Source organism: Amphiprion ocellaris, chromosome 23 (genome assembly GCF_022539595.1).
Source record: "Amphiprion ocellaris isolate individual 3 ecotype Okinawa chromosome 23, ASM2253959v1, whole genome shotgun sequence".
NCBI classification, from domain to species: Eukaryota; Metazoa; Chordata; class Actinopteri; family Pomacentridae; genus Amphiprion; species Amphiprion ocellaris.
Window position 1 is genome coordinate 23877085 of NC_072788.1, and position 24044 is coordinate 23901128.

The 24044-nt window shown below is 41.8% G+C and overlaps 3 protein-coding genes across 4 annotated transcripts; all 3 read left to right on the top strand.

Moving 5' to 3' along the window:
* The first annotated feature begins 6700 nt into the window (after window positions 1-6700).
* Window positions 6701-9313, top strand: LOC129348135 (uncharacterized). The gene is made up of 2 exons (XM_055007758.1): window positions 6701-6742; window positions 7797-9313. The coding sequence occupies exon 2, from the start codon at window positions 7824-7826 to the stop codon at window positions 8454-8456; it is 633 nt and encodes a 210-aa protein (XP_054863733.1). The 5' UTR covers window positions 6701-6742; window positions 7797-7823; the 3' UTR covers window positions 8457-9313.
* A 4117-nt stretch (window positions 9314-13430) lies between these two features.
* LOC129348133 (uncharacterized) lies at window positions 13431-15972 on the top strand. Of its 2 annotated transcripts, none has more exons than XM_055007754.1 (2): window positions 13431-13478; window positions 14537-15972. In XM_055007754.1, the coding sequence occupies exon 2, from the start codon at window positions 14561-14563 to the stop codon at window positions 15464-15466; it is 906 nt and encodes a 301-aa protein (XP_054863729.1). In that variant the 5' UTR covers window positions 13431-13478; window positions 14537-14560; the 3' UTR covers window positions 15467-15972. The 2 variants fall into 2 exon arrangements, with proteins under 2 accessions (XP_054863729.1, XP_054863728.1); XM_055007753.1 differs by having other exon boundaries at window positions 14534-15971.
* A 4096-nt stretch (window positions 15973-20068) lies between these two features.
* Window positions 20069-23552, top strand: LOC129348132 (uncharacterized). Its single transcript, XM_055007752.1, has 2 exons — window positions 20069-20129; window positions 22198-23552. Exon 2 carries the CDS (start codon window positions 22225-22227, stop codon window positions 23146-23148), a length of 924 nt encoding a protein of 307 aa, XP_054863727.1. The 5' UTR covers window positions 20069-20129; window positions 22198-22224; the 3' UTR covers window positions 23149-23552.
* Window positions 23553-24044: the final 492 nt, after the last annotated feature.

Consider the following 24044-nt stretch of genomic DNA (forward strand, 5'->3'; position numbering starts at 1 on the left):
GGTGAATGGAGTCAACTAATTAGTGCAGGTGACACTCATTGCAGTAATCAGCAAACAGAGTGCAGGCAGGTGAAGCAGGGAGAGAGAGACAGGAGGGAGAGATGACAGACAGACAGACAGACAGACAGAGGGAGCCAGAGAGAGAGAGACAGGTCAAAACAAACAGATGAGGAACAATGGGAGAAAGAAGGAAAAAGAGAAAAGGAGGGAGAAGGGCAGAGGCTGGAGCAGGATCATAACAACGTTTTAAGGTTTTTATGACTTTGAATCAAGTTACTGAGCCAATTTAATTAATTTACTACAACTTGGATTGCAATTTCAAACAATTAACACAAAAAATTGAGTTTAAATTAAAGACAGCCAGTGCTGTGAAAAAGTATTTGCCCCCTACAGAAACCTTCTATTTTTGCATATTTGTCACATTTAAATGTTTCAGTATAAAAACCTCCAAGAACATTTTGCCGCAGTGTTACAAACTAGAGTGGGGAAATGACCCTTTAAATTTTATGGTTGTAGGTGTGTTTTTAGAACGGATTAAAAATGAACACAATAATCAGTTTAATGGCTTTTTATGAGTAGGGGAGAGGAAAAAAACATCAAGCACAGAGGTGATATGTGATAAACACACTGCTGTGAGAAAGTACAGAAATCTGGATTTTTTGCAGGGACTGACTGAAATAGGCTGAAAAAAGGAACCATTTTATATGCATTATTGAATCAAGTTTATGTAAATTGTATTAACAAGTGATATTAAAGCTACTGAAATCATTTGATTTCTCTCAAATGTTTATAATTTTTGGGAAAAATCTACTTTAAGTTTGCCCCACTGCAGAAATCTTTTACTTTTGTATATTTGTCACACTTCAATGTTTCAGAACATCAAACTAATTTTATTTTAAGACAAAGATAACTCAAGAAAATTCAGAATTCATTTTTCAAATCATGATTTCATTTACTGAAGGAAAAATACTGTCCAGTCCATCTTGTCCGATGTGAAAAAGTAATTGCCCCAGATGAGGAACAAAATCATTGACATTCATCAGTCTGGAGGGTTCCAAAGCCATTGCTGAGGCTCTGGGACTTCAGAGAACCAATGATGGCTCAACCTGTTATTAGGTTTAGTGGGGCAATTACTTTTTCTCAGGGCTGATACAGGTTTTCAGTAAATCATCATTTCAAAATTGTAGTATTTTGTGGATTATCTCTGTCTCATATTCAATAAATATAAATATCAGTTTCTTGATCTTGGACATTTAAATGTGAGAAATATGCAACAATAGAAGAAATACTTTTTCACAGCTCTGTATTTTGCAGATGGTGTTTAAAATGTTCTTTCTCCGTCCTCCAGCAGGTCGACAACTGAGACCAACACATCATGGAGAACAGTTCCAGCAGTTTGGAATCCATCCAGGAGGCAGCAATGCTCAGATCAGGTGTTGTCAGAAACCCGTACCTGGCTGGAGGATACTTGATAGGAAGCTCCCTGCTGGGCTTCCTCGTCATCATCGGGGCCTTCTGGTACAATCGCAGCAATCTCAGCCTTTTTAAAAGATCCTGCATCATGTCCTTCACCTGCCAGGAAAACAGTCTCATGGGTGTTGAAGTCGTCTACAGCTGTCTGTTGACTCTGCTCATCATGGATGCTCTGAATCTGATCGTGACATTAATCTGGGGAGCTGCACGGGTTGCATTGTCCTGCTACAATCCAATCGACTGTGTTCGGGCTGCAGACATCTGGTTCCTGTCCAGGTGGTTTGGAGTGATTATTCATCTTGTGAACGCCTCGTTGTCCATCTATAATCTGCATCAGCCACTGAGTGTAACCAGGGTTCGCATCGCCTACTCACTGGTTTATGTGGTGATTATCATTATAGTTCCACTTTATGTGTATGTCCACAATGTGCCCATATTCACTTTGGCCGCTTTCATGTTTCTGTTTGCTCTGTCCGTCATTGTAGCATCTAGAAGGCCTACCTCGTCCCCGTCCACTTCCACTCTGAAGAAACTGATCATAGTCATTGCCATGTGCACCTTCCTGGTTGTCTACGTTCCCACTTTCATTCTTTACTGCCTCGTGTACACCGCAGCCAACCCTACCGACTCAACGAATTATCAAAATATTTATTTCAATGTTCTGTATTTCACAAACCTTCATCTCATTTTCGATGGACTCCAGTGTGCTTTATTCCTGAAGTTGCCTTCTGGAGAAGAACAGCAACAACAGTAACAAGAGCTACAACAGTGGCAGCAACAACAGTGGCACCAGCCACAGGAACAAAAACTGGGTTTCCAAAATGCAGGATTCACTGGTTCTACAAATGTAAATCAATAACGAGCAAAATTATGTCTCTGCACCATAAAAATCAATGTACATTCCAACCATTAAGGATAAGGATAAGGATAATCTTTATTGAGCCCACAATGGGGAAAGTTCACCGTTACAGCAGCTACAAAGAAAAAGTATAGAAGTATAAAGGCAATGCAAGAATAAATAAGAAAAAAGAGGGTGCAAAAATCGCAGATAACATTATATTCAGATGATTTTTTAAAAATACCATGAAGAATACTATATACAAGAAGGTGAGGTATGCTGCTCTTTTTATCAGTCTGTTTAGTCTGTTTTTATGATGCTCAGATCACCCCCCTCCCCAGCACACCACTGCATAGAAGACCAGCAGGTCCTCAGCAGTGTCCTGCTCACACCAAATGATGGGAGTCTCCTCAGCAGGTATAAACAACACTGACCCTTCTTATAAAGACACTCAGTGTTATCTGTCCAGTCCAGTTTGTTATTTAGGTGAACACCCAGCTACTTGTAGGTCCTCACTCTCTCACTGTCAAGTCCCTGGATGTTCAGCAGTGGAGTGTATGAGGGTTTCCTGTGGAAATCCATCACCATCTCCTTTGTCTTGCTGGCGTTCATTTGGAGGTGGTTCTGCTCACACCAGTAGATAAAGTCCATGATGACTTTCCTGTACTCACAGTCATTCCCCTCTGACATGCATCCTATGATGGCAGTGTCATCGGAGAACTTCTGGAGATGACAACTGTCTGTGGAGTAGCAGTAGTCCGATGTATAGAGGGTGAAGAGGAAAGGTGAGAGTACTGTACCCTGAGGGGCTCCTGTGCTGCAGACCACCACATCAGACACACTGTATGTAGCCTCACATACTGAAGTCTGTCAGTGAGGTAGTCCATGGTCCATGCAGCCAGCTGCTCACTGACCCCCAACCTCTCCATCTTCACCCTCAGCAGTGAGGGTTGGATTGCATTAAGACAAGATTAGTAGATAACCTAGCATTGTTTCACTATTCAGAATTCTTAGTCTTCATGGACTGTATCTGTTGGACAGAAGGGTGCAGCTCCAACGTCATTCATATAAACCCTGAATTTAAAGATGAAAGTCACAGTTTCACCCTCTCTGTCTGACTTAAAATCTAGCATAAATCAAGAAGAAATGTGTGAATACTTCCATAATGTACAGGCAGTGGAGAGCTGTATAAAACAAAGTTGATGAAAATAGCAGCTACTTTGAAATGTTTTCAAAATAAAACATCTGTTCAATATGTTGGTTGGTCCATTTACTTAAAGGTGGAGGGCACATCTAAAATCTAAAAGCTTTAATCTCTTATTAATTAAAGGTTGCACAAACTGATATACTTTACCTTTGGCTATGAGAGAAAGCTCCACTTTTGTCAATTTTAAGCGACAGTATAAAGTATGGCTGATGAACAATCAAAGTTGTGAACATTGAGAAAATCAGGCACTTTAACTATTAGCACTTTATGACAGACTCTGCCTTAAAAAGATTTTACTAAATAAACGGTTTAACCCAGCCAGAATTAATTTATCATCATTGTTGTTATACTGTTTTGTTTTTAATACATCTGTAACCCTGTATGTTTTTCTTTTAGGTTTGGGACAACGGATGGAAATTAGCACTTATGCTAAATCTGTCTTATCTACTACAACTTTGTGCAACTTTATGAGATTGTGCGTTCATTAATATGCACTGTTCTGTCCAAATAAACAAAGAAATGAAGTGCTTTGGGCAATGTTCTGCTGGCAAACCTTGGGTCCTGCCATCCATTTTACTCTGGAGGTTGCTGGATGGCATTACATTGGCCTCCAGTACTACTGTGAGGAACCTCGGTGTTATCTTTGACCAGGACATGTCCTTTAACTCGCACATAAAACAAATCTGTAGGACTTCCTTTTTCCACCTGAGAAATATTGTGAAAATCAGGAACATCCTGTCTCAGAGTGATGCAGAAAAACTAGTCCATGCATTTGTTACTTCTAGGCTTGACTACTGTAATTCCTTATTATCAGGTTGTCCCAATAGCTCTCTGAAACATCTACAGCTGATCCAAAATGCTGCAGCCAGAGTACTGACGGGAGTTAGCAAGAGAGATCATATTTCTCCTATACTGGTTTCTCTTCATTGGCTTCCTGTTAAATCTAGAATAGAATTCAAAATCCTTCTTCTGACATATAAAGCTCTTAACAACCAATCTCCATCATATCGTAAAGACCTGATAGTACCATATTATCCTAGCAGAACTCTTCGCTCTCAGACTGCAGGTTTGCTTGTAGTTCCCAGACTTTCAGAATCTCTAAAAGTAGAATGGGAGGCAGAGCCTTCAGTTATCAGCTCCTCTCCTGTGGAACCAGCTCCCAGTTTGGGTTCTGGAGGCGGACATCCTCTCTATTGTTGAGCCCAGGCCTAAGACTGTTGCCTTAGGGTTTGCTCTGGGGGTTCAAGCATATCGTTTCTACAAAGCATTTTGAGACAGTCTGAATTGTAATTGGCACTATATAAATAAAATTGAATTGAATTGAATCCGGGACTGCAAAATGGCATAGTTAGTACTTTTGCCTTGTGGCTAGAAGATCCCTAATTTACTATCTAAATATCCTGTTGGGGTGAATGTGAGTGTGATTGTGTCTGTATATGTAGCCCTGTGACAGACTGGCAACCTGTCCAGGTGTCCCCTGCCTTCGTACCAAGTCAGCTTGGATAGACTGCAGCCCCCCGCGACTCTGGTAGGATGAAGCGGTGTATAGATAATGGATGGATGGATGAATTGGATCCATGTGGATGTTATTTTGAGGGCTGCACAGTGGCATAGTGGTTAGCACTTTCGCCTTGCAGCGAGAAGATCCCCGGTTCTTTCTGCATGGAGTTTGCATGTTCTCCCTGTGCATACATGAGTTTTCTCCGGGTACTCCGGCTTCCTCCCACAGTCCAAAAAAATGCTGAGTTTAATTGATTATTCTAAATTGCCTGTAGGTGTGAATGCGAGTGTGATTGTTTGTCTCTATGTGTAGCCCTGTTTCAGACTGGTGACCTGTCCAGGTGTCCCCTGCCTCCACCTGAGTCAGCTGGGATAGACTCCAGCCCCCCCATGACCCTAGTGAGGATTAAGCTGTGTATAGATGATGGATAGATGGATGGAAGGATGTTATTTTGACATGAACCACCGACCTATGCATTGTTGCAGACCATGTACACCTTTCATGGAAACGATATTCCCTGATGGCTGTGGTCTCTTTCAGCAGGATAATTGACCGTGCCACAAAGCAACAATGGTTCAGGAATGGTGTGAGGAGCACAACAACCAGTTTGAGGTGTTGACTTGGTCTCCAAATTCCCCAGATCTCACTCCAATCCAGGATCTGTGGGATGTTCTGGACAAACAAGTCTGATCCATGGAGGCCAAACCTCACAACTTCCAGGACTTAAGCATCTGCTGCTAACATCTTGGTGTCAGATACCACAGAACACCTTCAGGGGTCTGGTGGAGTCCAGATACCACAGAACACCTTCAGGGGTCTAGTAGAGTCCAGATACCACAGAACACCTTCAGAGGTCTAGTGGAGTCCAGATACCACAGATCACCTTCAGAGGTCTAGTGGAGTCCAGATACCACAGAACACCTTCAGAGGTCTAGTGGAGTCCAGATACCACAGAACACCTTCAGAGGTCTAGTGGAGTCCAGATACCACAGATCACCTTCAGAGGTCTAGTGGAGTCCAGACCTCGACAGATCAGGGACCAACACAATATTAGGCAGGGGGTCAAAGGGTTATATCTGATTGGTGTATAAATAGAAGGAGATTTATTTGGTTGTAATTTTCACCTTTACTGAGCCTGACATTAAATTTCAGCTGGAAAAACATCAAGCTGATTTACATGACTTACATAATACAGATTTTGATAAGTAGCTTGTAATCTTGATAACAGTGCAGCATCAGCGGGTTAATTTCAGGTCAGAGTTTTATTGAAGATTTCCAAACAACAAAAACAATAAACATATAGGATTGTTTCATGTGATTCTGTCATAAGACCTGTTCCAGACTCTGAGTTGATAGTTGTGGAGGAGGTTCAATAAATAAAGAAGTGACTTTTGGGTTGTATTTTCACGTCACATCTTTAATTCATGTTGTAGAGGAAGCAAAAGATGGATTTAGAACAGCAGCAGTTTAAACAGAGAAAATTGATCATGTTAGCAGATGCAATCAAAAGTAAAATCCTGCTTGATTTGGTATAAAGACAATAAAGAAATGACATCAGTGATTATTTAGCAATACAAAGGAAATAAAAGATAGCACGTGTATTAGTCATTGGATCATAGTTTTACAATCAGCTTTACAGCCATAAATGTGCAGCCAAAGAGACAAAGTCAGTCACTCAGTCACTTCCTCCACCAGTAAACAGCCTCAACACTCTGCACATCAAGTAAGACTAAATTTTGAGTGTTTTTAATGTTTTCAGAAGCTATTTAACACCCTGATGATAAATAACAAGGAGATGAGAGTTTGAATTAGTGACTTTAGACCAAGTTTTGTCAGCTGTTTAGTGTAATCATCTTCATTTTCTCTGTGATTACTGTAAAAAGTAACTGGATTAAAGGTAAAAACAACTTTAAAGTTGTAGAAGAGAAGCCCGATGAGCAAAAAGTACAAAATGTGTTGAATATCTGAATGTTTTGCTGCAGATTATTGTTAGTTTTCCGGATTTTAAGGAGAGATTGCAGCATCTGATCCATAAACTTCACTGTTAAATGTCTGTCTTTGTAATGATGAGTTACCGTCTGACTGACGGTACTTTAAATGCCATTTTTTTTCAGCAGCAAGTACTTTGGAAGATCAATTCTCAATTTAAAGAATTGGATTAATAAGCGGATTAAGTTTACATGATTTCATTTATTGAGGAAAAAATATTGTCCAGTCCATTTTGCCCTATGTGAAAAGTAATTGCCCCCTTAGCTACCAATCTACCAAATGACCAAATTCATTCATCAGTTGGGTTCAGTTTTGCCATCTACACTCACATATGATTACTGCCAGGCTTGTTGAACCTAAACATCACTAGATAGAACCTGTCTTCATTGTGAAGTAGCTAAAGGCTCTGAAAAAGCAGCACATGATGCCACGTTCTAAAGAGATTCAAGAACAGATGAGGAACAAAGTCATTGACATTCATCAGTCTGGAGGGTTCCAAAGCCATTGCTGAGGCTCTGGGACTCCAGAGAACCAATGATGGCTCAACCTTTAATGAGGTTTAGGGGGGCAATTACTTTTTCTCAGGGCTGATACCAGTTTTCAGTAAATCATTTCAAAATTGTAGTGTTTTGTGGATTATCTCTGTCTACTATTCGCTAAATATAAATATTAGTTTGGTGATCTATAACATTTAAGTGTGACAAATATGCAACAATGAAAGAAATACTTTTTCACAGCTCTGTATTTTGCAGATGGTGTTTAAATGATGTTCTTTCTCCGTCCTCCAGCAGGTCGACAACTGAAACCAACACATCATGGAGACCTATTCCAGCAGTTTGGAATCCATCCGGGAGGCAGCAATGCTCAGATCAGGTGTTGTTGGAGACCCGTACTTGGCAGGAGGATACCTGATTGGAAGCTCCCTGCTGGGCCTCCTCATCATCATCGCGGCCTTCTGGTACAATCGACGCAATCTCAGCCTTTTTAAAAGAGCCTGCGCCATGTCTTCGTCCTGTCAGGATTACTGCATCATGAGTATTCAAGTCATCTTCAACACTCTGGTGTCTCTGCTCATCAATGATGCTCTGAAGCTGATCGTGGCAATAACCTTTGGAGCTACACTGGTTGCATCATCCTGCGATGTAATCAGGTGTGATATTGTTGAAATGACATGGTTCCTGTCCAGGTGGTTTGCAATGAATATTCATCTTGTGAACGCCTCGTTGTGCATCTATAATCTGCGTCAGCCACTGAGTGTAATCAGGTTTCGCAGCATCGAAATACTGATTGGTGTACTGAATGGCATTATAGTCCCCACTTTATCTGTATGTCACCAAAGCGGCCATATTCACTTTGGCCGCTTTCATGTTTCTGCTTGCTCTGTCCGTCATTGTAACATCTACAGCACCTACTTTGTCCCCGTCCACTTCCACCCTGAAGAAAACTGATCGTGGTCGTCGCCATGTGCAACTTCCTGGTTGTCTACGTCCCTACTTTCATTCTTCAGTGCCTCATGTACACCGCAGCCAACGCTAACGACTTAGCGAATTATCAAGATATTTATTTTAATGTTCTGTATTTCACAAACCTTCATCTCATTTTCGATGGACTCCAGTGTGCTTTGTTCCTGAAGTTGCATTCTGGAGAAGAACAGCAACAGCAGCAACAACAGTTGGTTTTCCAAAATGCAGGATTCACTGGTTCTACAAATGTAAATCAATAACGAGCAAAATTATGTCTCTGCACCATAAAAATCAATGTACATTCCAACCACTGGTAGATAACTGAGCATTGCTTCACTATTCAGAATTATTAGTCTTCATGGATTGTATCTGCTGGACAGAAGGATGCAGCTCCTACTTTATTCATGTAAACCCTGAAATCACAGATGAAAATCACAGTTTCACCCTCTCTGTCTGATTTAAAATCCAGTAAAGATCAAGAAGAAATGTGTAAATACTTTCATAATGTACAGGCAGTGGAGAGCTGCAGAAAATTAAGTTGACAGAAATAGCAGCAACTTTGAAAACGTTTAAAAATAAAACATCTGTTCAGTATGTTGGTTTGTCCAATTATTTAAAGGTGGAGGGCGCATCTAAAATATGCTGTAATTCCTACAATGTTCGCCTGATTTGGATGTAAATAGCCTCAGATTAAAGCTGAAAGTCTGCACTTGAAGCACATCTGTGCTGTTTCATTTCAAATCCTTGTCATTTGGTAGATTGGTAGATAAGGGGGCAATTACTTTTTCACATACGGCAAGATGGGATGGACAGTATCTTTATTTCAAAAAATAAAATCAATCATTTGAAAACTGCATTGTGTGTTTTCTTGGGTTATCTTTGTCTCATATTACAGTTTTTCTCAAATGATAGGATGCTAAATTCCATTCACTGCACACATTTCTCAAAAACAGGACTCTGCTGTCTAAATTTTGGACACTATTCATGGTTTGCACACAGTTTCCAAAACTCTTGCACTCTTTTTGCAAAAGACTGAACATGTTTTTTGCTCATTTGAACACACCAAAAACACGTTTTTATGATGTTCACAATTGCGACCAGAAACACAAAACAGGTCTTCTGTGTTCTTAGATGGGGAAGACAGATAGATAAGATAGATAGATAAGTCCTTTATTTCTCCCCACGCCAGGGGAAACTCACATTGTTACAGCAGCTTATGTAGCAATAGACGTAGTAATAGAAATAAAATAATAATAGAATAGTAGAAATAATATTTACAACATGTACAGGGATGAGAAATGAGGATGAAATAGTACAGTATTGACACACTGTAAGACAATGCAATATAAAGTGGCTTGAAAAAATGAGTTTAAAAAGTGCAAAGATGTAGCAGTGCAAGAATGTCAGTGCAGATTTTATGGTTTGGGGTGGTAATGATATAGTCCAGTTTATGTTAACATCAGCCAGTGATGCTGATGTTGTAAAGTCTTATAGCAGATGGAATGAAGGACTTGCGATAGCGCTCTTTCTTGCAGGGTGGATGTCTCAGTCTGCTGCTGAAGGAGCTGCTTAAAGACCCCACAGTGTCATGCAGTGGGTGAGAGGGATTGTCCATGATGGATGTGAGCTTTGCCTACATCCTCCTCTCACCCACCTCCTCTATGGAGTCCAGGGAACAGTCCAGGACAGAACCTCCTCCTGACCTTCTGTTTAGTCTCTTTCTGTCCCTTTCAGTGCTCCCTGCTCCCCAGCAGACCACTGCATAGAAGATAGCAGACGCTACCACAGAGTCATAAAATGTCCTGAGCAGAGTCCTGCACACTCCAAAGGACCTCAGTCTCCTCAGCAGGTGGAGACCACTTTGGCCCTTCTTGTAAAGGACCTCTGTATTGTGTGTCCAGTCCAGTTTATTGTTGAGGTGAACACCCAGGTATTTGTATGTGTCCACCATGTCAATGTCCAAACCCTGGATGTTCACCGGTGCAGTCTGAGGTGTCCTCCTCCTGCTGAAGTCCACGATCATCTCCTTCGTCTTACTGGCGTTGAGCTGCAGATGGTTTCGCTCACACCAGTCCACAAAGTCAGAGATGACCGTCCTGTACTCCCGCTCATCCCCCTCAGATACCCAACAATGGCTGTATCATCGGAGAACTTCTGGAGGTGACAGCTCCCAGAGTTGTAGTGGAAGTCCGATGTGTCCAGGGTGAAGAGAAAGGAGGACAGACTGTCCCCTGTGGACCTCCATGCTGCTGACTACCACATCAGACACACAGTCCTGAAGCCTCACGTACTGTGGTCTGTTGGTGAGGTAGTCGATGGTCCAAGCAGCCAGGTGACAGTCTACTCCTGCTCCTTCAAGCTTCACCCTGAGCAGAGAAGGCTGGATTGTGTTGAAAGCACTGGAGAAGTCAAAGAACATGACCCTCACAGTGCTGCTGGGGTTCTCCAGATGAGTCAGTGATCTGTGCAGCAGGTAGACCACTGCATCATCCACTCCAATGTTCGGTTGGTAGGCGAACTACAGTGGATCCAGATACTGGCTCACCTGGGGACGGAGGTTCCTGAGGACATGGTCAAGGACCATAAAACACACAGTTTGATACATGCATGATAAGACAGATGATACATGCAAAGTACAACTGACATGGAAACTGATTATAGTTTACTGCTATGGTGTACGGTGTACGACTCTGGCATTAAATATACTACATATATAGCTGGTGGTAAATTCAAAAATATGGGTTCTGTAAAGTGTCTTGAGACAATCTGAATTGTAATTGGCGCTATATAAATAAAATTGAACCGAATCCATGTGAATGTTATACTCTGACATGAACCACCTGCCTAAGCATTGTTGCAGACCATGTACACCTTTCATGGAAACGATATTCCCTGATGGCTGTGGTCTCTTTCAGCAGGATAATTGACCGTGCCACAAAGCAACAATGGTTCAGGAATGGTTTGAGGAGCACAACAACCAGTTTGAGGTGTTGACTTGGTCTTTCAAATTCCCCAGATCTCAATCCAATCCAGGATCTATGGGATGTGCTGGACAAACAAGTCTGATCCATGGAGGCTCCACCTCACAACTTCCAGGACTTAAAGCATCTGCTGCTCACATCTTGGTGTCAGATACCACAGATCACCTTCAGGGTCTAGTAGAGTCCAGATACCACAGAACACCTTCAGGGGTCTAGTAGAGTCCAGATACCACAGATCACCTTCAGAGGTCTAGTGGAGTCCAGATACCACAGAACACCTTCAGGGTCTAGTGGAGTCCAGATACCACAGAACACCTTCAGGGGTCTAGTGGAGTCCAGATACCACAGATCACCTTCAGGGGTCTAGTGGAGTCCAGATACCACATATCACCTTCAGAGGTCTAGTGGAGTCCAGATACCACAGATCACCTTCAGGGGTCTAGTGGAGTCCAGATACCACAGAACACCTTCAGGGGTCTAGTAGAGTCCAGATACCACAGAACACCTTCAGAGGTCTAGTGGAGTCCAGATACCACAGATCACCTTCAGGGGTCTAGTGGAGTCCAGATACCACAGAACACCTTCAGGGGTCTAGTAGAGTCCAGATACCACAGATCACCTTCAGAGGTCTAGTGGAGTCCAGATACCACAGATCACCTTCAGGGGTCTAGTGGAGTCCAGATACCACAGAACACCTTCAGGGGTCTAGTGGAGTCCAGATACCACAGATCACCTTCAGAGGTCTAGTGGAGTCCAGATACCACAGATCACCTTCAGGGGTCTAGTGGAGTCCAGATACCACAGAACACCTTCAGGGGTCTAGTAGAGTCCAGATACCACAGATCACCTTCAGAGGTCTAGTGGAGTCCAGATACCACAGAACACCTTCAGGGTCTAGTGGAGTCCAGATACCACAGAACACCTTCAGGGGTCTAGTGGAGTCCAGATACCACAGATCACCTTCAGGGGTCTAGTGGAGTCCAGATACCACAGATCACCTTCAGAGGTCTAGTGGAGTCCAGATACCACAGATCACCTTCAGGGGTCTAGTGGAGTCCAGATACCACAGAACACCTTCAGGGGTCTAGTAGAGTCCAGATACCACAGAACACCTTCAGGGTCTAGTGGAGTCCAGATACCACAGAACACCTTCAGGGTCTAGTGGAGTCCAGATACCACAGAACACCTTCAGGGGTCTGGTGGAGTCCAGATACCACAGAACACCTTCAGAGGTCTAGTGGAGTCCAGATACCACAGAACACCTTCAGGGGTCTAGTAGAGTCCAGATACCACAGAACACCTTCAGAGGTCTAGTGGAGTCCAGACCTCGACAGATCAGGGACCAACACAATATTAGGCAGGGGGTCAAAGTGTTATATCTGATAGGTGTATAAATAGAAGGAGATTTATTTGGTTGTAATTTTCACCTTTACTGAGCCTGACATTAAATTTCAGCTGGAAAAACATCAAGCTGATTTACATGACTTACATAATACAGATTTTGATAAGTAGCTTGTAATCTTGATAACAGTGCAGCATCAGCGGGTTAATTTCAGGTCAGAGTTTTATTGAAGATTTCCAAACAACAAAAACAATAAACATATAGGATTGTTTCATGTGATTCTGTCATAAGACCTGTTCCAGACTCTGAGTTGATAGTGGTGGAGGAGGTTCAATAAATAAAGAAGTGACTTTTGGGTTGTATTTTCACGTCACATCTTTAATTCATGTTGTAGAGGAAGCAAAAGATGGATTTAGAACAGCAGCAGTTTAAACAGAGAAAATTGATCATGTTAGCAGATGCAATCAAAAGTAAAATCCTGCTTGATTTGGTATAAAGACAATAAAGAAATGACATCAGTGATTATTTAGCAATACAAAGGAAATAAAAGATAGCACGTGTATTAGTCATTGGATCATAGTTTTACAATCAGCTTTACAGCCATAAATGTGCAGCCAAAGAGACAAAGTCAGTCACTCAGTCACTTCCTCCACCAGTAAACAGCCTCAACACTCTGCACATCAAGTAAGACTAAATTTTGAGTGTTTTTAATGTTTTCAGAAGCTATTTAACACCCTGATGATAAATAACAAGGAGATGAGAGTTTGAATTAGTGACTTTAGACCAAGTTTTGTCAGCTGTTTAGTGTAATCATCTTCATTTTCTCTGTGATTACTGTAAAAGGTAACTGGATTAAAGGTAAAAACAACTTTAAAGTTGTAGAAGAGAAGCCCGATGAGCAAAAAGTACAAAATGTGTTGAATATCTGAATGTTTTGCTGCAGATTATTGTTAGTTTTCCGGATTTTAAGGAGAGATTGCAGCATCTGATCCATAAACTTCACTGTTAAATGTCTGTCTTTGTAATGATGAGTTACCGTCTGACTGACGGTACTTTAAATGCCATTTTTTTTCAGCAGCAAGTACTTTGGAAGATCAATTCTCAATTTAAAGAATTGGATTAATAAGCGGATTAAGTTTACATGATTTCATTTATTGAGGAAAAAATATTGTCCAGCCCATCTTGCCCTATGTGAAAAAGTAATTGCCCCCTTAGCTACCAGTCTACCAAATGACCAAATTCATTCATCAGTTGGGTTCAGTTTCTCCATCCACACTCACATATGATTACTGCCAGGCTTGTTGAACCTAAACATCACTAGATAGAACCTGTCTTCATTGTGAAGTAGCTAAAGGCTCTGAAAAAGCAGCACATGATGCCACGTTCTAAAGAGATTCAAGAACAGATGAGGAACAAAGTCATTGACATTCATCAGTCTGGAGGGTTCCAAAGCCATTGCTGAGGCTCTGGGACTCCAGAGAACCAATGATGGCCCAACCTTTAATGAGGTTTAGGGGGGCAATTACTTTTTCTCAGGGCTGATACCAGTTTTCAGTAAATCATTTCAAACTTCTAGTGTTTTGTGGATTATCTCTGTCTACTATTCGCTAAATATAAATATTAGTTTGGTGATCTATAACATTTAAGTGTGACAAATATGCAACAATGAAAGAAATACTTTTTCACAGCTCTGTATTTTGCAGATGGTGTTTAAATGATGTTCTTTCTCCGTCCTCCAGCAGGTCGACAACTGAGTCCAACACATCATGGAGAACAGTTCCATCAGTTTGGAATCCATCCGGGAGGCAGCAATGCTCAGATCAGGTGTTGTTGGAGACCCGTACTTGGCAGGAGGATACCTGATTGGAAGCTCCCTGCTGGGCCTCCTCATCATCATCGCGGCCTTCTGGTACAATCGACGCAATCTCAGCCTTTTTAAAAGAGCCTGCGCCATGTCTTCGTCCTGTCAGGATTACTGCATCATGAGTATTCAAGTCATCTTCAACACTCTGGTGTCTCTGCTCATCAATGATGCTCTGAAGCTGATCGTGGCAATAACCTTTGGAGCTACACTGGTTGCATCATCCTGCGATGTAATCAGGTGTGATATTGTTGAAATGACATGGTTCCTGTCCAGGTGGTTTGCAATGAATATTCATCTTGTGAACGCCTCGTTGTGCATCTATAATCTGCGTCAGCCACTGAGTGTAATCAGGTTTCGCAGCATCGAAATACTGATTGGTGTACTGAATGGCATTATAGTCCCACTTTATCTGTATGTCACCAAAGTGGCCATATTCACTTTGGCCGCTTTCATGTTTCTGCTTGCTCTGTCCGTCATTGTAACATCTACAGCACCTACTTTGTCCCCGTCCACTTCCACCCTGAAGAAACTGATCGTGGTCGTCGCCATGTGCAACTTCCTGGTTGTCTACGTCCCTACTTTCATTCTTCAGTGCCTCATGTACACCGCAGCCAACGCTAACGACTTAGCGAATTATCAAGATATTTATTTTAATGTTCTGTATTTCACAAACCTTCATCTCATTTTCGATGGACTCCAGTGTGCTTTGTTCCTGAAGTTGCATTCTGGAGAAGAACAGCAACAGCAGCAACAACAGTTGGTTTTCCAAAATGCAGGATTCACTGGTTCTACAAATGTAAATCAATAACGAGCAAAATTATGTCTCTGCACCATAAAAATCAATGTACATTCAAACCACTGGTAGATAACTGAGCATTGCTTCACTATTCAGAATTATTAGTCTTCATGGATTGTATCTGCTGGACAGAAGGAGGCAGCTCCTACTTTATTCATGTAAACCCTGAAATCACAGATGAAAATCAGTGTTTCACCCTCTCTGTCTGATTTAAAATCCAGTAAAGATCAAGAAGAAATGTGTAAATACTTTCATAATGTACAGGCAGTGGAGAGCTGCAGAAAATTAAGTTGACAGAAATAGCAGCAACTTTGAAAACGTTTAAAAATAAAACATCTGTTCAGTATGTTGGTTTGTCCAATTATTTAAAGGTGGAGGGCGCATCTAAAATATGCTGTAATTCCTACAATGTTCGCCTGATTTGGATGTAAATAGCCTCAGATTAAAGCTGAAAGTCTGCACTTGAAGCACATCTGTGCTGTTTCATTTCAAATCCTTGTCATTTGGTAGATTGGTAGGTAAGGGGGCAATTACTTTTTCACATACGGCAAGATGGGATGGACAGTATCTTTATTTCAAAAAATAAAATCAATCATTTGAAAACTGCATTGTGTGTTTTCTTGGGTTATCTTTGTCTCATATTACAGTTTTTCTCAAATGATAGGATGCTAAATTCCATTCACTGCACACATTTCTCAAAAACAGGACTCTGCTGTCTAAATTTTGGACACTATTCATGGTTTGCACACAGTTTCCAAAACTCTTGCACTCTTTTTGCAAAAGACTGAACATGTTTTTTGCTCATTTGAACACACCAAAAACACGTTTTTATGATGTTCACAATTGCGACCAGAAACACAAAACAGGTCTTCTGTGTTCTTAGATGGGGAAGACAGATAAGATAAAATAAGATAAGATAAGTCCTTTATTTCTCCCCACGCCAGGGGAAACTCACATTGTTACAGCAGCTTATGTAGCAATAGACGTAGTAATAGAAATAAAATAATAATAGAATAGTAGAAATAATATTTACAACATGTACAGGGATGAGAAATGAGGATGAAATAGTACAGTATTGACACACTGTAAGACAATGCAATATAAAGTGGCTTGAAAAAATAAGTTTAAAAAGTGCAAAGATGTAGCAGTGCAAGAATGTCAGTGCAAATTTTATGGTTTGGGATGATATGATATGAGTCCAGTTTATGTTAACATCAGCCAGTGATGCTGATGTTGTAAAGTCTTATAGCAGATGGAATGAAGGACCTGCGATAGCGCTCTTTCTTGCAGGGTGGATGTCTCAGTCTGCTGCTGAAGGAGCTGCTTAAAGACCCCACAGTGTCATGCAGTGGGTGAGAGGGATTGTCCATGATGGATGTGAGCTTTGCCAACATCCTCCTCTCACCCACCTCCTCTATGGAGTCCAGGGAACAGTCCAGGACAGAACCTCCTCCTGACCTTCTGTTTAGTCTCTTTCTGTCCCTTTCAGTGCTCCCTGCTCTCCAGCAGACCACTGCATAGAAGATAGCAGACGCTACCACAGAGTCATAAAATGTCCTGAGCAGAGTCCTGCACACTCCAAACGACCTCAGTCTCCTCAGCAGGTGGAGACGACTTTGGCCCTTCTTGTACAGAACCTCTGTATTGTGTGTCCAGTCCAGTTTATTGTTGAGGTGAACACCCAGGTATTTGTATGTGTCCACCATCTCAATGTCCAAACCCTGGATGTTCACCGGTGCAGTCTGAGGTGTCCTCCTCCTGCTGAAGTCCACGATCATCTCCTTCGTCTTACTGGCGTTGAGCTGCAGATGGTTTCGCTCACACCAGTCCACAAAGTCAGAGATGACCGTCCTGTACTCCCGCTCATCCCCCTCAGATACCCGACAATGGCTGTATCATCGGAGAACTTCTGGAGGTGACAGCTCCCAGAGTTGTAGTGGAAGTCCGATGTGTCCAGGGTGAAGAGAAAGGAGGACAGACTGTCCCCTGTGGACCTCCATGCTGCTGACTACCACATCAGACACACAGTCCTGAAGCCTCACGTACTGTGGTCTGTTGGTGAGGTAGTCAATGGTCCAAGCAGCCAGGTGACAGTCTACTCCTGCTCCTTCAAGCTTCACCCTGAGCAGAGAAGGCTGGATTGTGTTGAAAGCACTGGAGAAGTCAAAGAACATGACCCTCACAGTGCTGCTGGGTTTCTCCAGATGAGTCAGTGATCTGTGCAGCAGGTAGACCACTGCATCATCCACTCCAATGTTCGGCTGGTAGGCGAACTACAGTGGATCCAGATACTGGCTCACCTGGGGACGGAGGTTCTTGAGGACATGGTCAAGGACCATAAAACACACAGTTTGATACATGCATGATAAGACAGATGATACATGCAAAGTACAACTGACATGGAAACTGATTATAGTTTACTGCTATGGTGTACGGTGTACGACTCTGGCATTAAATATACTACATATATAGCTGGTGGTAAATTCAAAAATATGGGTTCTGTAAAGTGTCTTGAGACAATCTGAATTGTAATTGGCGCTATATAAATAAAATTGAACCGAATCCATGTGAATGTTATACTCTGACATGAACCACCTGCCTAAGCATTGTTGCAGACCATGTACACCTTTCATGGAAACGATATTCCCTGATGGCTGTGGTCTCTTTCAGCAGGATAATTGACCGTGCCACAAAGCAACAATGGTTCAGGAATGGTTTGAGGAGCACAACAACCAGTTTGAGGTGTTGACTTGGTCTTTCAAATTCCCCAGATCTCAATCCAATCCAGGATCTATGGGATGTGCTGGACAAACAAGTCTGATCCATGGAGGCTCCACCTCACAACTTCCAGGACTTAAAGCATCTGCTGCTCACATCTTGGTGTCAGATACCACAGATCACCTTCAGGGTCTAGTAGAGTCCAGATACCACAGAACACCTTCAGGGGTCTAGTAGAGTCCAGATACCACAGATCACCTTCAGAGGTCTAGTGGAGTCCAGATACCACAGAACACCTTCAGGGTCTAGTGGAGTCCAGATACCACAGAACACCTTCAGGGGTCTAGTGGAGTCCAGATACCACAGATCACCTTCAGGGGTCTAGTGGAGTCCAGATACCACAGATCACCTTCAGAGGTCTAGTGGAGTCCAGATACCACAGATCACCTTCAGGGGTCTAGTGGAGTCCAGATACCACAGAACACCTTCAGGGGTCTAGTAGAGTCCAGATACCACAGAACACCTTCAGAGGTCTAGTGGAGTCCAGATACCACAGATCACCTTCAGGGGTCTAGTGGAGTCCAGATACCACAGAACACCTTCAGGGGTCTAGTAGAGTCCAGATACCACAGATCACCTTCAGAGGTCTAGTGGAGTCCAGATACCACAGATCACCTTCAGGGGTCTAGTGGAGTCCAGATACCACAGAACACCTTCAGGGGTCTAGTGGAGTCCAGATACCACAGATCACCTTCAGAGGTCTAGTGGAGTCCAGATACCACAGATCACCTTCAGGGGTCTAGTGGAGTCCAGATACCACAGAACACCTTCAGGGGTCTAGTAGAGTCCAGATACCACAGATCACCTTCAGAGGTCTAGTGGAGTCCAGATACCACAGAACACCTTCAGGGTCTAGTGGAGTCCAGATACCACAGAACACCTTCAGGGGTCTAGTGGAGTCCAGATACCACAGATCACCTTCAGGGGTCTAGTGGAGTCCAGATACCACAGATCACCTTCAGAGGTCTAGTGGAGTCCAGATACCACAGATCACCTTCAGGGTCTAGTGGAGTCCAGATACCACAGAACACCTTCAGGGTCTAGTGGAGTCCAGATACCACAGAACACCTTCAGGGGTCTGGTGGAGTCCAGATACCACAGAACACCTTCAGAGGTCTAGTGGAGTCCAGATACCACAGAACACCTTCAGGGGTCTAGTAGAGTCCAGATACCACAGATCACCTTCAGAGGTCTAGTGGAGTCCAGACCTCGACAGATCAGGGACCAACACAATATTAGGCAGGGGGTCAAAGTGTTATATCTGATAGGTGTATAAATAGAAGGAGATTTATTTGGTTGTAATTTTCACCTTTACTGAGCCTGACATTAAATTTCAGCTGGAAAAACATCAAGCTGATTTACATGACTTACATAATACAGATTTTGATAAGTAGCTTGTAATCTTGATAACAGTGCAGCATCAGCGGGTTAATTTCAGGTCAGAGTTTTATTGAAGATTTCCAAACAACAAAAACAATAAACATATAGGATTGTTTCATGTGATTCTGTCATAAGACCTGTTCCAGACTCTGAGTTGATAGTTGTGGAGGAGGTTCAATAAATAAAGAAGTGACTTTTGGGTTGTATTTTCATCGTCACATCTTTAATTCATGTTGTAGAGGAAGCAAAAGATGGATTTAGAACAGCAGCAGTTTAAACAGAGAAAATTGATCATGTTAGCAGATGCAATCAAAAGTAAAATCCTGCTTGATTTGGTCGAAAGTCAATTAAGAAATGACATCAGTGATTATTTGGTGATATAAATGAAATAAAAGATAGCATGTGTATTAGTCATTGGTTCATGGTTTTACAGCCATAAATGTGCATCCAAAGAGACAAAGTCAGTCACTCAGTTGCTTCCTCCACCAGCAAACAGCCTCAACACTCTGCACATCAAGTAAGACCCAATTTTGAATGTTTTTAATGTTTTTAGAAGCTATTTAACATCGCTGATGATTAATAACGAGCAGATGAGAGTTTGAAATAATGATTTTTAGACCAAGTTTTGTCAGCTGTTTAGTGTAATCATCTTCATTTTCTCTGTGATTAGTGTAAAAAGCAACTGGATTAGAGGTGAAAACATCTTTAAAGTTGTAGAAGAGAAGCCCGATGAGCAAAAAGTACAAAATGTGTTGAATATCTGAATGTTTTGCTGCAGATTACTGTTAGTTTTCCGGATTTTAAGTAGAGATTGCAGCATCTGATCCATAAACTTCACTGTTAAATGTCTGTCTTTGTAATGATGAGTTACCGTCTGACTGACGGTACTTACTGAAGTTACTTTAAATGCCATTTTTTTTTCGGCATCAGATACTTTCAAAATTCAATAATCAGTTTAAAGAGTTGGATTAATGAGCTTGTTAAGTTTACAGGGATCATGACCGAATGCAATATGCTGAAATCACAGAAATCTTCTATTGTTGCACATTTGTCACATTTAAATGCTTCAGTCTTAAAAACTCCATGAACATTCTGCCGCAGCGTTACAAACCAGTGTGGGGAAACATGCCTTTAAATTTTCCGGTTGTAGGTGTGTTTAATAGAGCTGATTATAAATGAACACAATAATCTGTTTTATGGCTTTTTATGAGCAGGGAAGAGAAAAAAACATCCAGCACAGTGGCGACATGTGATAAACACATTGCTGTGAGAAAGTATTTGCCCCCCTACAGAACTCTGGAGATTTTGCAAGGACTGAATAAAATATGCTGATAAAAAGAGCCATTTTAAATGTATTATTGAATCACATTTATCTAAATTGAGTTAACAAGTGATATTAAAGCTTCAGGTTTAAATTAGAGCTACTGAAATCTTTTGATTTCTCTCAAATGTTCATAATTTTAGAGAAAATCTACTTTAAATTTTCCCCACTACAGAAATCTTCTATTTTTTGAATATTGGTCACAGTTAAATGTTTCAGATCCATCCATCCATCCATTATCTATACACCGCTTAATCCTCACTAGGGTCGCGGGGGGGGGGCTGGAGCCTATCCCAGCTGACTCGGGCGAAGGCAGGGGACACCCTAGACAGGTCGCCAGTCTGTCGCAGGGCTACATATATAGACAAACAAGCACTCTCACATTCATACCTACGGGCAATTTAGAGTAATCAATTAACCTCAGCATATTTTTGGACTGTGGGAGGAAGCCGGAGTACCCGGAGAGAACCCACGCATGCACAGGGAGAACATGCAAACTCCATGCAGAAAGATCCCGGGAAAGCCGGGACGCGAACCAGGGACCTTCTTACTGCAAGGCGAAAGTGCTAACCACTACTCCACTGTGCAGCCCATGTTTCAGATCATCAAATTAATTTTAATATTAGACAAGGATAACTCAAGAAAATACAAAATGCAGTGTTCAAATCATGATTTCATCTACTGAAGGAAAAATACTGTCCAGCTCATCTTGCCCTATGTGAAAAAGTAATTGCCCCCTTAGCTACCAATCTACCAAATGACCAAATTCATTCATCAGTTGGGTTCAGTTTCTCCATCCACACTCACATCTGATTACTGCCAGGCTTGTTGAACCTAAACATCACTAGATAGAACCTGTCTTCATTGTGAAGTAGCTAAAGGCTCTGAAAAAGCAGCACATGATGCCACGTTCTAAAGAGATTCAAGAACAGATGAGGAACAAAGTCATTGACATTCATCAGTCTGGAGGGTTCCAAAGCCATTGCTGAGGCTCTGGGACTCCAGAGAACCAATGATGGCTCAACCTGTTATTAGGTTTAGGGGGGCAATTACTTTTTCATAGGGCTGATACTGGTTTTCAGTAAATCATCATTTCAAAATTGTAGTGTTTTGTGGATTATCTCTGTCTAATATTCACTCAATATAAATATTAGTTTCTTGACCTGGAACATTTGAGTGTGAGAAATATACGACAATCAAAGAAATTTCACAGCTCTGTATTTTGCAGATGGTGTTTAAATGATGTTCTTTCTCCATCCTCCAGCAGGTCGACAACTGAGCCCAACACATCATGGAGAACAGTTCCATCAGTTTGGAATCCATCCAGGAGGCAGGAATGCTCAGATCAGGTGTTGTCAGAAACCCGTACCTGGCTGGAGGATACTTGATAGGAAGCTCCCTGCTGGGCCTCCTCGTCATCATCTGGGCCTTCTGGTACCATCGCAGCAATCTCAGCCTTTTTAAAAGATCCTGCATCATGTCCTTCACCTGCCAGGAAAACAGCCTCATGGGTGTTCAACTCATCTACAGCTGTCTGTTGACTCTGCTCATCATGGATGCTCTGAATCTGATCGTGACATTAATCTTTGGAGCTGCACTAGTTACGTTGTCCTGCTACAATCCAATCAACTGTCTTCAGGCCGAAAACATCTGGTTCCTGTCCAGGTGGTTTGGAGTGATTATTCATCTTGTGAACGCCTCGTTGTCCATCTATAATCTGCATCAGCCACTGAGTGTAGCCAGGGTTTGCATCGCCTACTCATTGGTTTCTGTGGTGATTATCATTATGGTCCCAGTTTATCTGTATGTCTACAAAGCACCCATATTCACTTTGGCTGCTTTCATGTTTCTGTTTGCTCCGTCCGTCATTGTAGCATCTACAGCATCTACCTCATCCCCGTCCACTTCCACCCTGAAGAAACTGATCATAGTCGTTGCCATGTGTAACTTCCTGGTTGTCTACATCCCCACTTTCATTCTCCAGTGCCTCGTGTACACCGCAGTCTACATTTCTGACTTCTTGAATTATCGAAATATTTATGCAGATGTTCTGATTTTCACAAACTTTCACCTCATTTTCGATGGACTCCAGTGCGCTTTATTCCTGAAGTTGCCTTCTGGAGAAGAACAGCCACAGCAGCAAGAACAGCTACAACAGCAACAGTTGGGTTTCCAAAATTCCGGATTCACTGGTTCTACAAATGTATATCAATAGCATCCAACATCCCAACCACTGGTAGATAACCTAGCATTGTTTCACTATTCAAAATGATTTCTGTCTTCATGGACTGTATCTGTTGGACAGAAGGGTGCAGCTCATACTTTATTCATATAGACCCTGAATTTTAAAGATGAAAATCAGTTTCACCCTCTCTGACTTAAAATGCAGCATAAAGCAAGAAGAAATGTGTGAATACTTCCATAATGTACAGGCAGTGGAGAGCTGTATAAAATAAAGTTGATGAAAATAGCAGCAACTTCGAAAACTTCAAAATAAAACATCTGTTCAATATGTTGGTTTGTCCAATTGCTTCAAGGTGGAGGGCACATCTGAAATATGTTGGAATTCCTACAATGGTCAACTGATCTGGATGTAAATACCCTCAAATTAAAGCTGAAAGTCTGCACTTTAAGCACATCTGTATTGTTTCATTTCAAGTCCTTGTCATTTGGTAGATAAGCGGGCAATTACTTTTTCACTTAGGGCAAGATTGGATGGACAGTGTGTCTTCCAAAAAATAGAAAACAGTTTGTGTTTTATTGGGTTCTTTGTCTCATTAAAGTTAGTATGATGATCTGAAACACTTAAGTGTGACAAATATTCCAATAGAATTTCTTTTCTATTTTTTGCTCTCATGAGTTGATAGCAGCTCTACAAAATTGAAAAATTAGAGAAAAAGTTTTTTAAAAAGCTAAACTTTTTGTGGGTCTACACCTTCCTCTCCCATGAATCATGTGACAACACCTCACGTTTATCTGTGTATAAACCCAACATGTTGATGCTTCATATTAACAAACACTGATCAGGTGTAACATTGTGACCACTGACAGGTGAAGTGAATAACACCGATTATCTCTTCATCATGGCTCCTCTTCATAGGTTGGATATAT